The sequence below is a fragment of the Belonocnema kinseyi genome, chromosome 1 (assembly GCF_010883055.1).
Source record: "Belonocnema kinseyi isolate 2016_QV_RU_SX_M_011 chromosome 1, B_treatae_v1, whole genome shotgun sequence".
Taxonomy (NCBI): Eukaryota; Metazoa; Arthropoda; class Insecta; order Hymenoptera; family Cynipidae; genus Belonocnema; species Belonocnema kinseyi.
In genome coordinates, this window is record NC_046657.1 from 147,418,845 (window position 1) to 147,430,639 (window position 11,795).

Sequence of the window (11,795 nt, forward strand, 5' to 3'; positions counted from 1 at the left end):
TTTCTTGAGCCGGCAATTACAGAAAGCTGTTTTCTATTGCATTTCAACAAGAATAATAAATAGACCAAGTTTCACCTAATACTTTAATTCTAGCGATACCTGACAAATTGTCAACAATTTTCATCATTAGTGTGAATTATAATGAACAAGAAGCATTTATTGTTTTTTAATTCTTTATTTTTCTGTAACTAAATTTGGGTTTCATGAATTACAAGATTAGGTTTGAGATTTTGAACTACGCAAATATTTTCACTGCGTATCCACCAAAGCTAGTTGTCAAAAATTAAAGTAACTTTTACTTTTTTTCAATTCATGAAGAAATCTGACAAGATTCAACAACTTAAGCTCACGACGTGTTTCGGGTTTAGCCTTGGAAATGCATGTTCTGGAAACAATAACCCAAGTTTACAAGACGTCAATGTCTATGTTTAAACAGGAATTACAATAATTTCGTAAAGATAGCGGGCACTATTCATCAGTAAATTTTAAGAAATTATTTTTTTTATAGAATAAATATAATTGTGATAATATTATAAGGCCAAGAATTATGATAATCCAAAACATGTAGTTGTTTGGTTGCTAATTTAGTGACTAAAATATTAAAGTTAAGAGGATTTGTTTGAAACGTGCTACTAGGGGATTTTTCGAGTCACTGAATACGAATTCAAAGTCAAAATATTGAAGAGAATAGATATTGGAATAGAATGCAGCTTGAATCGAAGAATATATATAATACGATTATATTTACCAATGAAATTGAGGATAACCATCACGGATATGCAGAGAGTATATAAAATCCTCATCTTTTTGAATGAGACGAAAAAGTTATTAATGTTATACTGAAGAGCTCTTTGCCGATCACTGTACCTAATAATTGTTTTAGCGCTTTGCCCAATTACTTATCATAAATTGTACGGTCATTATCTCGTCTATAAGCAGCGTTAACCTTGTATTTTTCAGATATTTAGATCGCAATTATTACATAATTGCAGGAGAAAAAATCATATTTTATATTTGGTTAAACTGATACCAGAATTTAATAATCTTTTAATCTTTAGGGATATTAGATGGTAATACTGAAAACTTATATAGTCTCTAGTAGAAGGGCCATTCGTAAAGTGACCAATACCTTTTTGGAATGGGAAGGGGTTCGTTAAAATGTTACGATATGTTACATAGCAAGAGGATTGGGCATAATTAATAATGTTACGTTAAGGTTAACTAATTCAAATTAAAGATTGTACTTACGTTATAAAAAAGTTTGGCCATCTAATCAGATTATTATTTGGATATGATTTTATAGTCATTTACAAATAAAGGCCTGAAAATAAAGCTCTTTGCAGCATTTAGATTTGATCAATGTTTTCAAAAAATCTTAAATCCTTGTTTATTGAATTTCAATTAGCGTTCATTATTGTCGCAATTGATATTTAAAATGTCTAGGCAATTGTATTTCCTTGTCCCTTCTCTTCAATGTTTCACAACCTTTACTATTTTCAATCAATTTCTTTTTTTAGTCTCTGCCACAAAAGATTCACATATAGTTTACGCAATGTTGGCATTAGCGTCACTGCCCTATATTTTTCATCAACCTCCGCTTCGCCTCTCTTCATTTCTGTTACCAGATAAACGTTTGTTTTTAGGACAGCTAGCTTTAAAAAATTGAATTGCTTACGCTTCCATTTTCTTTTTTTTCAATTTTCTTACAACAAAACGTTAAAAACTGACATCCGTTTATAGCTTATCTCTAAGAACGCTCGCTTTTATAGCATTGTCTTCCTCGATTCGCCTCGCCTTGCACGCATGATCCTACTTTCTCGCTTTGCGTCGCATTGCCTACCTCTGCTCTCCATTCTGCTTCTGCCTTCCTTCTCTTCTTCTCCATCTTACCCAACACTCCCTTTATCCATGCCACGGCCATTTCGGCCCCATTTCCTGCAACAACACTTCAATACTTATCTCACTACTTTCCAAATTCTCAAACTTCTTTAACTAGTGCTCCACTTATGCATTCCCCTTCCAGAACAATGCACACATCCTCTTTTTAGTAGAAAGCCAGAACTTATTTTAATCCTCCATGTATCTGAATCTCATCCAGCAGAATCCAGTTATAGTTCATGTTAAACCTTGATTCTCTTATTATCTCCTCCCTGCTGCCTTCTCTCTCTCTATGCCGTTTTCTTAACCATCTCATATACCTACCTTCCTTCCTCATTAATCCATCTCACTTCCACCATCTACAGTCCACTCTTTCTCAAATACCACTCCCATTTAATCTCCAGATTTTAATCCCTACGTCTGTTCTCCGTGTCCCATCATTACTCCCTAACCAGCTTACTTCCCCCCACTTCCAAAAATTTCTCCTCATATTTACACGCTTGACTCCCCGTTATATTCCCTAAATTTGTTTGTTTTGTCTCCCTTCTGATAATACAGTTAGACGTATACTTTGCGATCCTCAGTATCTACTTTACATACTTCTCCTGTATCTCATTTACATATTCGCTTAACGTCTACCCCACACCTCCACTTAATAAAATAGGACACTCGTCACTAGCGAATCGATCAATTTAATTCTTTTTCCCAAAATTACATGCAAACAACCTCTTTCCCAATACCCACACCTGCCTTATCACCACGTTTAACCTTGTCACTCTCTGTTTTATTCTTCTTAATTCTATTCTTCCACTTCCAATCCCCTTCCTTATCCCTTCCACCTTCTTTACTGAACGCTATAACCTTGGACTTTTCCGGATTTAGCTCTAACCTCTTCTTATTCAGGTATCTTCTCAACTTTTTTATCATGTTATTGAATGTCGTATTTAGCCACCTCTCAGCTCTCCATACTATATTTCACGTCATTTCTTTAGTTCTATCCCTGCATATTTCCATACTTCATTTATAATTTCATCTATGCCAGGCGCCTGTCCATCTTTTATTATTTCTAGCATCTTGAATATATCCTTCCTTGTTATTTCATCTTTGCGACCACTCTCGCGACTATATATTCTCTTTTTTTTTACTTTCCACTTTACTTCTCCTCTTAAATCTACGAAATATTTTTTCCATTGTAACATCCTAATATTCTGGTTTACTCTCTTTCTTCTCTTTCCCTATATATTGATGCAAACCTTTTATTTTTCTCATCTATCTTTGGATCACACAACTCAGTACCCTCCTGCTTTTTTATCCTAAATTATTCTTTACTATTTTCATTTTTCTGCAATTCAATATTTCTTTTCTTTTTATTTCTTCCATAATCATTTCCACCTCCTCTTTTACATTTTCTTTTTTCATTTTTATAGTCCTGTCGTTTTCCTTATAATGTTTTTTTCTTCCATTAACCAATTTCTTCTTTCTCCTCTTTGTGTCTTCGCTTCCTTTTTATCCAGATCTATATTGATTGTTGTCCGTTTCATGTTAATATTATGAAAAAGTGATCTAAATTTATATTATACCGTAACCCTAGTTTCTTAATCTTATCTCTTACCTAATGTTTTACTATACAAACTCAATGACTGTTCCCTATTATCCTTTTGAGCGTATATATTCTTTCTCATCTACCTGTTTATTTCCATTTAAAATGAATCAAAACATCTACTGCAAGCTTTTTAGCAATTTCTTTCCTCTCTCATCTATTCATTTATCGCTTTGCATTTCTTCTGCATATCACCGTTCACATACATACCATCTATGTTCTACCTTGCTATGCCATTTTCATTCTTCCTCTTTGAATTTTGAACGTGCCATCTGTAACATTATAATAAGCTTTCACTTACTATCTTCCGTACTTGTTAATCATTTTTCTCAAATAACGTGAAACTCCTCGATGGAGCCGATTTTGGGGCTGACGGTGGGTGGGAACTCATTATATCCAGATCTGATTTTCTTTATTCACGCCTGAGTGCTCGCCTGGACGACGAATGCAGACACTACACAACCCGCGCAGCTCCTGTTACACCTACCTGCGGCGCGGTGTCGATTTCAGGAAGGGCTATAGAAAAGAGGACTTTTAAAAGGTTTTGCTGAAGTAAAAATTATACATAAATTTTGTATTTTATTAAAGGAAAAAATTTTTCACAATAATGTTGTAGATTTCAATGACCTTCAAATAAATACACTGCAGTCCCGCTATGGAATTCGTTTCGGGGGAATTCTTTATTTCCTTCGTACTATCTCGGGAATCGCCAAACCATAAACAATCAGGACCGTCTGCATCAGTTCTGTTGGATTTTAGTCTTAAAAAGTATTTTTTTCTGTATTTTTGCAATTTTGATTTTATATTGTCATAATGAACTCGAAAATGTGTGTGCTTGAAAATAAAAATTTACAATAAAACTGGTTTTTAAACCTGTGCGTACATATACCAAGGTAATGAACAAGAAAGTACAAATCAAAGCAATAAAATTGAACTCTTGAATTTTTTACTTTTCAAAGTGATGTAAAAAAAAAGAATTAATTAAAAGACTTTGTATTCGAATGTTTAATAATTTACACGTTTAAAATGGAAAGTAGTAACAATTTCCAATTAAACAAGTTTAAATTAAATGCAGATAAACTGCAAATTTAGCATTTGTAACTTTTATAAATTATAGAGTTCAGAGATTCAGATTCAATTCCAAACATACGTCTTTTGTTATAACGATCCACCGTCAATTTTAGCCTTCGATTTAAATCCACCAAAGCTCTCGCAGAACAATAAACTGAACAATTAATAGTCCACAGGGATAAGACTCTTGATAAGAATAAGACTCTTGTAAAATATCCTGACGAGGAGAGGTATCCATTTCCGCCAAGTCTTTGGGCTTAGGAGAAACGGGGATTTTATGTTTCTTGTTGTCCTGAAATTGCTCTCTCTCTCAGAAGGTGTCTCTCAGGAGGTGTCTGCTTTTCGCGTTTGGTTTTAATTTGGCTTCCTTCATTTTATCTTTGGCTGGGCCAAGCAGCGTTCGGAGAAGCGATTTGTGTACAAATCATATTTTTGAGACGTAGATCGCTTGCTTTCGCAGACTGAAGTGAAACATGGTGGAGCCCTAGGTGTTTATAGATTCACAAAGAGTGCATACACGCCACAAAGCCTCTGTGACGACGACAAGGTTTTATATCAATTATTCCCGGAATTTCGGGCTCAAGGGTGATCGGCGATGTTTGCCGACTTATTGTCGGATGCTCTGTGCGTTGGGTTATTTTGAGCCGTATCTACAACTTTTTGATGGTGTTCTTGGTGTATTTGCGAGCAGCTATAAAAATGATTTGCCCGACCTTGTAGAGCTGTGCATGCAAGAATAAGACAACATACTCTGAGAGGTGGTCCGGTATTTTAAAGGCACCGTTCAAAACACGTCAGCCATGGGTCATTCAGATTATGGCAAGGTTGTTACGCCTCCACAAAAAATTAATTCAATCGGGAGCATCCTTGGACAATTGTCCGCGACTGCTAATTAATAATTGTATCCATATTCTTCAGAAAACATTGGTACAGTAACCCTTCTATCCGCAGCCCAAAGACGTGTCTGGTGGCTTTGTCATAGGCCCTTCTGTTAAGTTTCACAGAAATCAAAACCTATACCGAATCGGCGTTCGTCTAGCTCTCAAAGTGACTCTTTAGCCATGCGTAGACGTTACCAGTGGCTGAAACCATAAGAGAATGCATAGTAACCTATTTATATTACTACACTTTCATGATACAATATCCGGCCTATTTCGAACAACAATTTGGTCCAAAAGAATAGTCCGATTCAAGTATAATTCGTAGTCTTCATTATCGAAGACAGATAGACGCACGTGTAGGTAAAAGGACAATCTGTCCTGCAGTAAATTCAAGTTCAATGCAAGTCGCTGGTATATGATAACTGCAATGTCTATGTATGTGTGATTACACTCGTTATGAGCTAATTTTCCGCATTCATCAATGGCGCGCTTCATTTATTGATTAGGATCACCATATAACCGGCACTGATCACATTTAAGAATTTTCGCAGGTAAGTGGAATAGGTGCTTTTCTTAATTTCTCATGCTGGTTACGTGGCCATATATGACCACGATACATCCTTTGGTTTCATAAGAAGAGTTCACCTCTCGTTAGTCACGTGATTAAATTCCTTATGGTCCACGTTAAGTTGATCTTGCATAGTGTCCATTTCCGATCAGTTTGTTCAAGAGGGTTGCATTCGGGTCGTTCAAGAATGCATTAGAAGTAAAAAAAGTTCTATGTATATCGTCCAGAAATTTGTTTAAATCCATACAAAAATAAATCTATTTTTGCTGGTTTAAAAAAAATTATACTTAGAGGTGGGGCAAGCTCCATGTAACACTTATTCTCCATAAGAAAAAAAAGTTTTGTAAATTTTATTCAGAACCCTGAAACATTTCCAGACTTTTGAAACTGAAAATTGTCTCTAAGACATAAATTACTACTTCATACTGATAATTAGATGATTACATAATTTTGTTAAACAATTTCTTTATTGTTGTTTATAATCTCCTTTTTAAAAATGCTAAAAATTGCGCATTCTTTTCCGAAATTTTAAACTTAACTAACCCTTAACTAACGCTATCAGTAGTTGACCCCAGACCTCTTAAAGAAGCCCAGTAAGTCAGTCACCGCCAGCATTGTATAGTAGCTTCTTCAACTTCAATGAAGTAGAACCCAAGGGTGTAATGCCTGATTCCAACTAACGCCGGGTACTGGAATAGTACATGCAAGGATAGTTCATCATCCCCGCCACATGTCCTACACTCCGTAGAGGGGATATAACCCATTTTGTGCATATGGTAGTTCAAGCGGTTATGCACGCATAGCGCAGAATGGACTTCGCCTTTCGGCAACCCTGGAGCTGCTTCCAGTATTCTTGGTGCTTAATTTGGATCCAGCTTTTGATGGTAAGACTGATTATCCAGCCCTATGTATTCAGCTGCTGCATTGCTTCTTACCAGCTGGTCCGCTTTCGAAATGCCCTTGATCCCTGTGTGGCCAGGGCCCAATATGGGAGCCACTTTATTTTTACTGCAAGTTGGTTCAATGCCTTTTTGCATTCTCAAACCAGTTCTGATGTTATATCTAATTTTCTAACTGCAGTTAGTGTCGTTTGGCTGCCAGAACAGATCGTAATCTGTCTTTCAGCCGCATTTTCCTCTAATAATATCTCAGCACATCGCAGAACGGCAAGAACCTCCCGCCTGAAAGACAGTAGCATGTCTCCAAAGCGGGACTACCACTTTCCTCCTCCTCGCAATGGCATAAATTCCTGTTCCTAACACTCCCTCTGCGCTGAAGGCATCCTCATACCAGAATTCCCCTTCGAGGAGTAGATTACCATTTCCCTTGCACCCATTCCTACTGGGAATGCAGACGCGCAATGCCCTGACGAAGTCGAAACGTTTCGTTATTCTATCCTGCCTTATCCGAAGAATCGGCAGTGAGCTGATGCCACTCGGGAGCCTAGTGTGTCTAATCCCCCGAGTCTATCTGTTTACTCTTGCCAGGCGGCCCATCGCGTGTGCTGCTTTTGCAGTTATTGCAGTTATAGATTCTTCGGAATACATGAGCCCTATTACCTACGTCAAAACAAAAGCTCTCCTACATATCCAGAATGTCCATGACGAATGTCCTGCATTAGGCCTCCAGGTGCTTTGCCCTGCTCAGTTTGCTTTCTAGGATTAGTCCCAGATATTTAACCGAGTCTGAAAACGTCAGCCTCCCGCCACGAAAAACAGGAGCGTCAACTTTCGGCATGTTGTAATTCTTCGTGAAAATGACCATACTGGTCTTCCTTGGATTGACCGAGAGCCCTGAGCTATCGCACCGGAGTTCTACGATGCGCAGCACTAACCCTGTGAGGCCCATCATTAAGCATACGAAGAAGGCCATCCACTACTATGCACCACAGGAGGGGCGACAGGACACCCCCTATTTGACACCCCCGTGGCGCTACTTCTTTAACGAGGCATTCACCCTATATGGTCTCAAGTCTTCTCAGATGTAACATACTTCCTATCCAGCTTAACAGCTGGTTTGGTACCCCACACCTCAAATCCTCTCGACAGATTACTTCTGGAGGGGTATTACTGAAGGCACCCTCTATATCCAAGAACGTACCCACAGTATACTTCTTTTTTCCAACTGCTGCTCCAATTTTGCCACAACAGCATGGAGTGCCGTCTCTGCCGAGCAATCGTCCTGAAAAGCATGCTGTCCTCTGTGAAGTGGTGAAGCCAAAAGTACCTTATCCCTGATATATCTCTCAACCTGCCTCTCCAGCGTCTTTAAAATAAAAGACGTTAGGCTGATCGGTTTGAAGTCTTTTATAGCAATGTAGCCCTCGCTTCCGCGTTTGGGAATAAACGCCACTATACCATCGTTCCATGCCGATGGCACGTGTTTTAGAGCGATTCTTGCGATAAATAGCTTCGTCATAGGAAAGATGACAAATTCCAGGCCTTTTTGTAAAAGCACTGGGAATATGCCATCCGCTCCTAGTGATTTAAAGGGGCAGAATGACCCCACGGCCCATTCCACATTTTTGCTGTCTACAACCATTAAGGCGAAACTGCAATTCATACTGAGCCGTCTTATAGATATCCCAATCTGAAGCCAAATTGGTTCTATTTGCCCTATTGCACAGCACTTTTGTCTTTTTGCGAAGTTTCTTCAGGTGCGTATTTTACCATTCTGCTGCTTTCCTAGACTTAACTGTGCTTGTGGGGCAATTATTTTTATACAATGTAGTCAGAGCTTTTCGCAGAGAATCCGCGGCGTGCCGCAACTCAACAATACTGCCGCAGTTTGTGGGAATTCCACTAGCCTTCCTCTGAGTTCCTCTTTATATGAGCTACAGAGTGTATTTCTAGTGTTTTTGATTTTTGAAACCACTGGTTTACCTAGGTTTAGATGAAACAGGATATATTCGTGGTCCGAAAGAGACTCCTCATCAGAGACTCTCCAGTTCACTGCCCCACTCCTTAGCCGCTCCGAGCATAGAGATAGTTCAAGAACCTCACTCCTCTTTTTAATCTGGAATGTGGGGGTATCACTTCGATTCAGAATCTCCATATCAGTGCCCGCTGGGTAGAGGAATCCTGTTCTTCTGGCAGTGCTGAATTAGAATCTCCACCTCTCTGGGAGGCGAGGATCCATCCGCATCGCCAGGGAAATACGCTGAAACAGTTGTAACCTCTAGTCTTTTCCCGATTCCACCCCTGAGCCTCATCTTAATAACAGTGAGATCCCTGGAGCAAAGCTTAGGCACCAAAATCGCATTCATACCCTTGACAGCTATGTATACCTTTGGAGCTTTTTTGAGCGGCACCTTATAAATAGTGCCACACCCTGATAAGCCACTAATCCTTTCCCTGTATCACCGGGGTTCTTGGATTAAGGCGAGCCCTGTCTATATCACTGATGTGCGTCTTGCTAAAACCGCTGAAGCGCTGGTAAATTGCTTTCCCCGGTCGGTCAGAATGCGCGATGGTCGTAGCGCTTATAACGGGCATTGCCGCACAGATACTATACTTGCTCAAATGGTCCCTTTTAAGTGAGCAGGTATAAGTTACCATCCGGCGGGACAGACAACTCGCCAACTAGAGTATACTTTCACCAAAGTGTCCTTAAAAATTTTTTATGGTGCACTATCGCAAAGATAATCAAACAGTGCAATGTGAAAGTCTGCTTCAAGAACTGACAGTAAATTATGCAGCACGCCCTTTAATTGGGCGATGTGGAGAGCGTCGCAATGTCTATGTTTTAGAATTGCCGTATATACCTTAAATGTTCTCCGCGTCATTAACATTATCAATTCTGCCCAGGGTTTGTTTTCACGTATTATCTCAAGATCTATAGCATATATAGCGAGCAGTAGTTTTTAAATTAAAGCTAGAGATTCGCAATAAGCTCAAAAGAAATTGGCTTAATTTTATGAAAGCGCCGATTTCGGGGTTGACGTTGGGTGGCAACTCACTCATTATATATGCTCCGCTTTTGTTTGTTCATGCCTCATTGCTCGCCTGAGTGACAGCCGCAGACCCCGCCTACATACGGCGCGGCGTCCATTCTCGTAAGGGCTATAGAAGGGAGAGCTATTGAAGAGTTTCACTATTGTTATTTGAATTAATTCACTTATCCACTAGTGGAGCAAGAAATGTAGTATTTTTGGATAAAAGGAATATTCTTCGTCATAAATTATCATTTATTGAATTTAAAAAAAAAATCACATGTTATGAGTGTACAATTTATTTATAACTAGATGCAAAGTTTTACTATTTAAGGGAATATAATTTTGATAGTTTTTGTGTTTAAAATTTCAATTTTAAAACTTGCAAATAAAAATTCTTCAATTTTAATTATTTTAGATTGTAGGCTGCTTTTTTTTTTAAATTCACAATAAAAGATTTATTAATTTTAAATACTCATAGGTTTAAAAAATAATATTTTTCCAGCGAAAATGATGGACTTTTAAATATTTTTTTTAATGAAACAATGTGCAAGTTCGGTTCTTAGTCAAATATATAAAAAATAGTAGTTTAAAAAAGTTGTTAACAGTTGTTTACTGCGTTTACAAAAATTTCGATATAGCTAATCTACTTTATTATTATTATTATATATATATTTCACATTTGTCTTCAATTGAAAGTATATCATTAAGGTAATTTACAAATCTTGTTGAAACCTACTAAAAATGACATTGAAAACTTACAGATCTTTTAAAAATAAAAATTTCATAATTTTGAAAATGGTATCATTAGTTAAATTTTGGTCTAACAAAAAATGTCAAGAGGATAGTTTCAAGATTTATGTGATACCTACGAAAAATGTTGATTGAAATTTATTTATATATAAGAACAATAGTTTGATACAAGCCGGGTTACGTGGGTGGTGGCTGAACCCGACTTGATCTAAAAATGATGTTGTGGTGACGTGGGTCGGTAGTTGTTCGGTATGTGAGACGACGTGTCTCACGATACCGCGTGGAGGGCCGTTCGTACCCTCCTGGGTAGAGGCCACTAACCACTATCCTCTGGCCACTGGTTACGGGTGGAGGGCCGTTCGTACCCTCCGGGGTAGAGGCCACTAACCACTGGAGTCCTCTGGTGTCGGCGTGTGGGTGGCGAGCCGATCGTCACTCTCCTCATGGTGGGGACGCTTGCGGGGAGACGGGGTGCGAGGGGCGGTGGTGTCTGGAGTCGCGTAACACCCGGAGAGATCCGGGCGGTCACAGACCGCAGACGAAGAAGATGGGGCGAGGAAACGAGCGAACCGGGACCTCTCTGACACCGGCACTAGTACGACAGAGCTTACCACTGCCTTGGGGGTGGAAGACGAGGAGGTGGAGGAGGAAGGCCTGCTGTCTTCGGGAAGACCGGCTTGCAGGGCGTCGCGGAGGGCGGCCAAGCGACGGCGTACTCGAGTGCGCTTGCCGGGACGGGGACGGGAAGTCTTCGCCTGACCAGGCATAGGTGGTGGAGAGAGGCAGGAGGTAGGTAAGGAAAGGAATGTCGGGTTATAGGAGGAAGAAAAGTTCAAGGCGACCGGAGCTGCGAGAAAGCTTACCGACCCAGAAAGAGTAGAGAGATAGGAAAGAGTTCGAGGCGGGGCTGCGGAGAGCGTACAGTCCTCTGAAAAATAGTAAAGAGTACGGGCGGAGCTGCGGAGAGCTTACCGACCCTGAAAGAGAGAGAGGAAGGACAGAGTTTGGCGGAGCTGCGGAGAGCGTACCGACCGGAAAGGGAGTTGGAGAGAGAGGGAGAGAGAGAGGATAGAGTTTGGCGGAGATGCGGAGAGCGTACCGACCGGAGTGGAA

At 39.4% G+C, this 11,795-nt stretch overlaps 1 protein-coding gene across 1 annotated transcript; it reads right to left on the minus strand.

Annotated features, from left to right (window-relative positions):
• Positions 1-8,080: 8,080 nt before the first annotated feature.
• Positions 8,081-8,539, minus strand: LOC117180450. The gene has a single exon (XM_033372949.1). The coding sequence runs from the start codon at positions 8,537-8,539 to the stop codon at positions 8,081-8,083; it is 459 nt and encodes a 152-aa protein (XP_033228840.1).
• Between the last annotated feature and the right edge of the window lie 3,256 nt (positions 8,540-11,795).

Bases quoted from the DNA above. Each gene is read 5' to 3' on its own strand.
- LOC117180450 (XM_033372949.1), bottom strand. From the start codon at position 8,539: ATGGTTGTAGACAGCAAAAATGTGGAATGGGCCGTGGGGTCATTCTGC.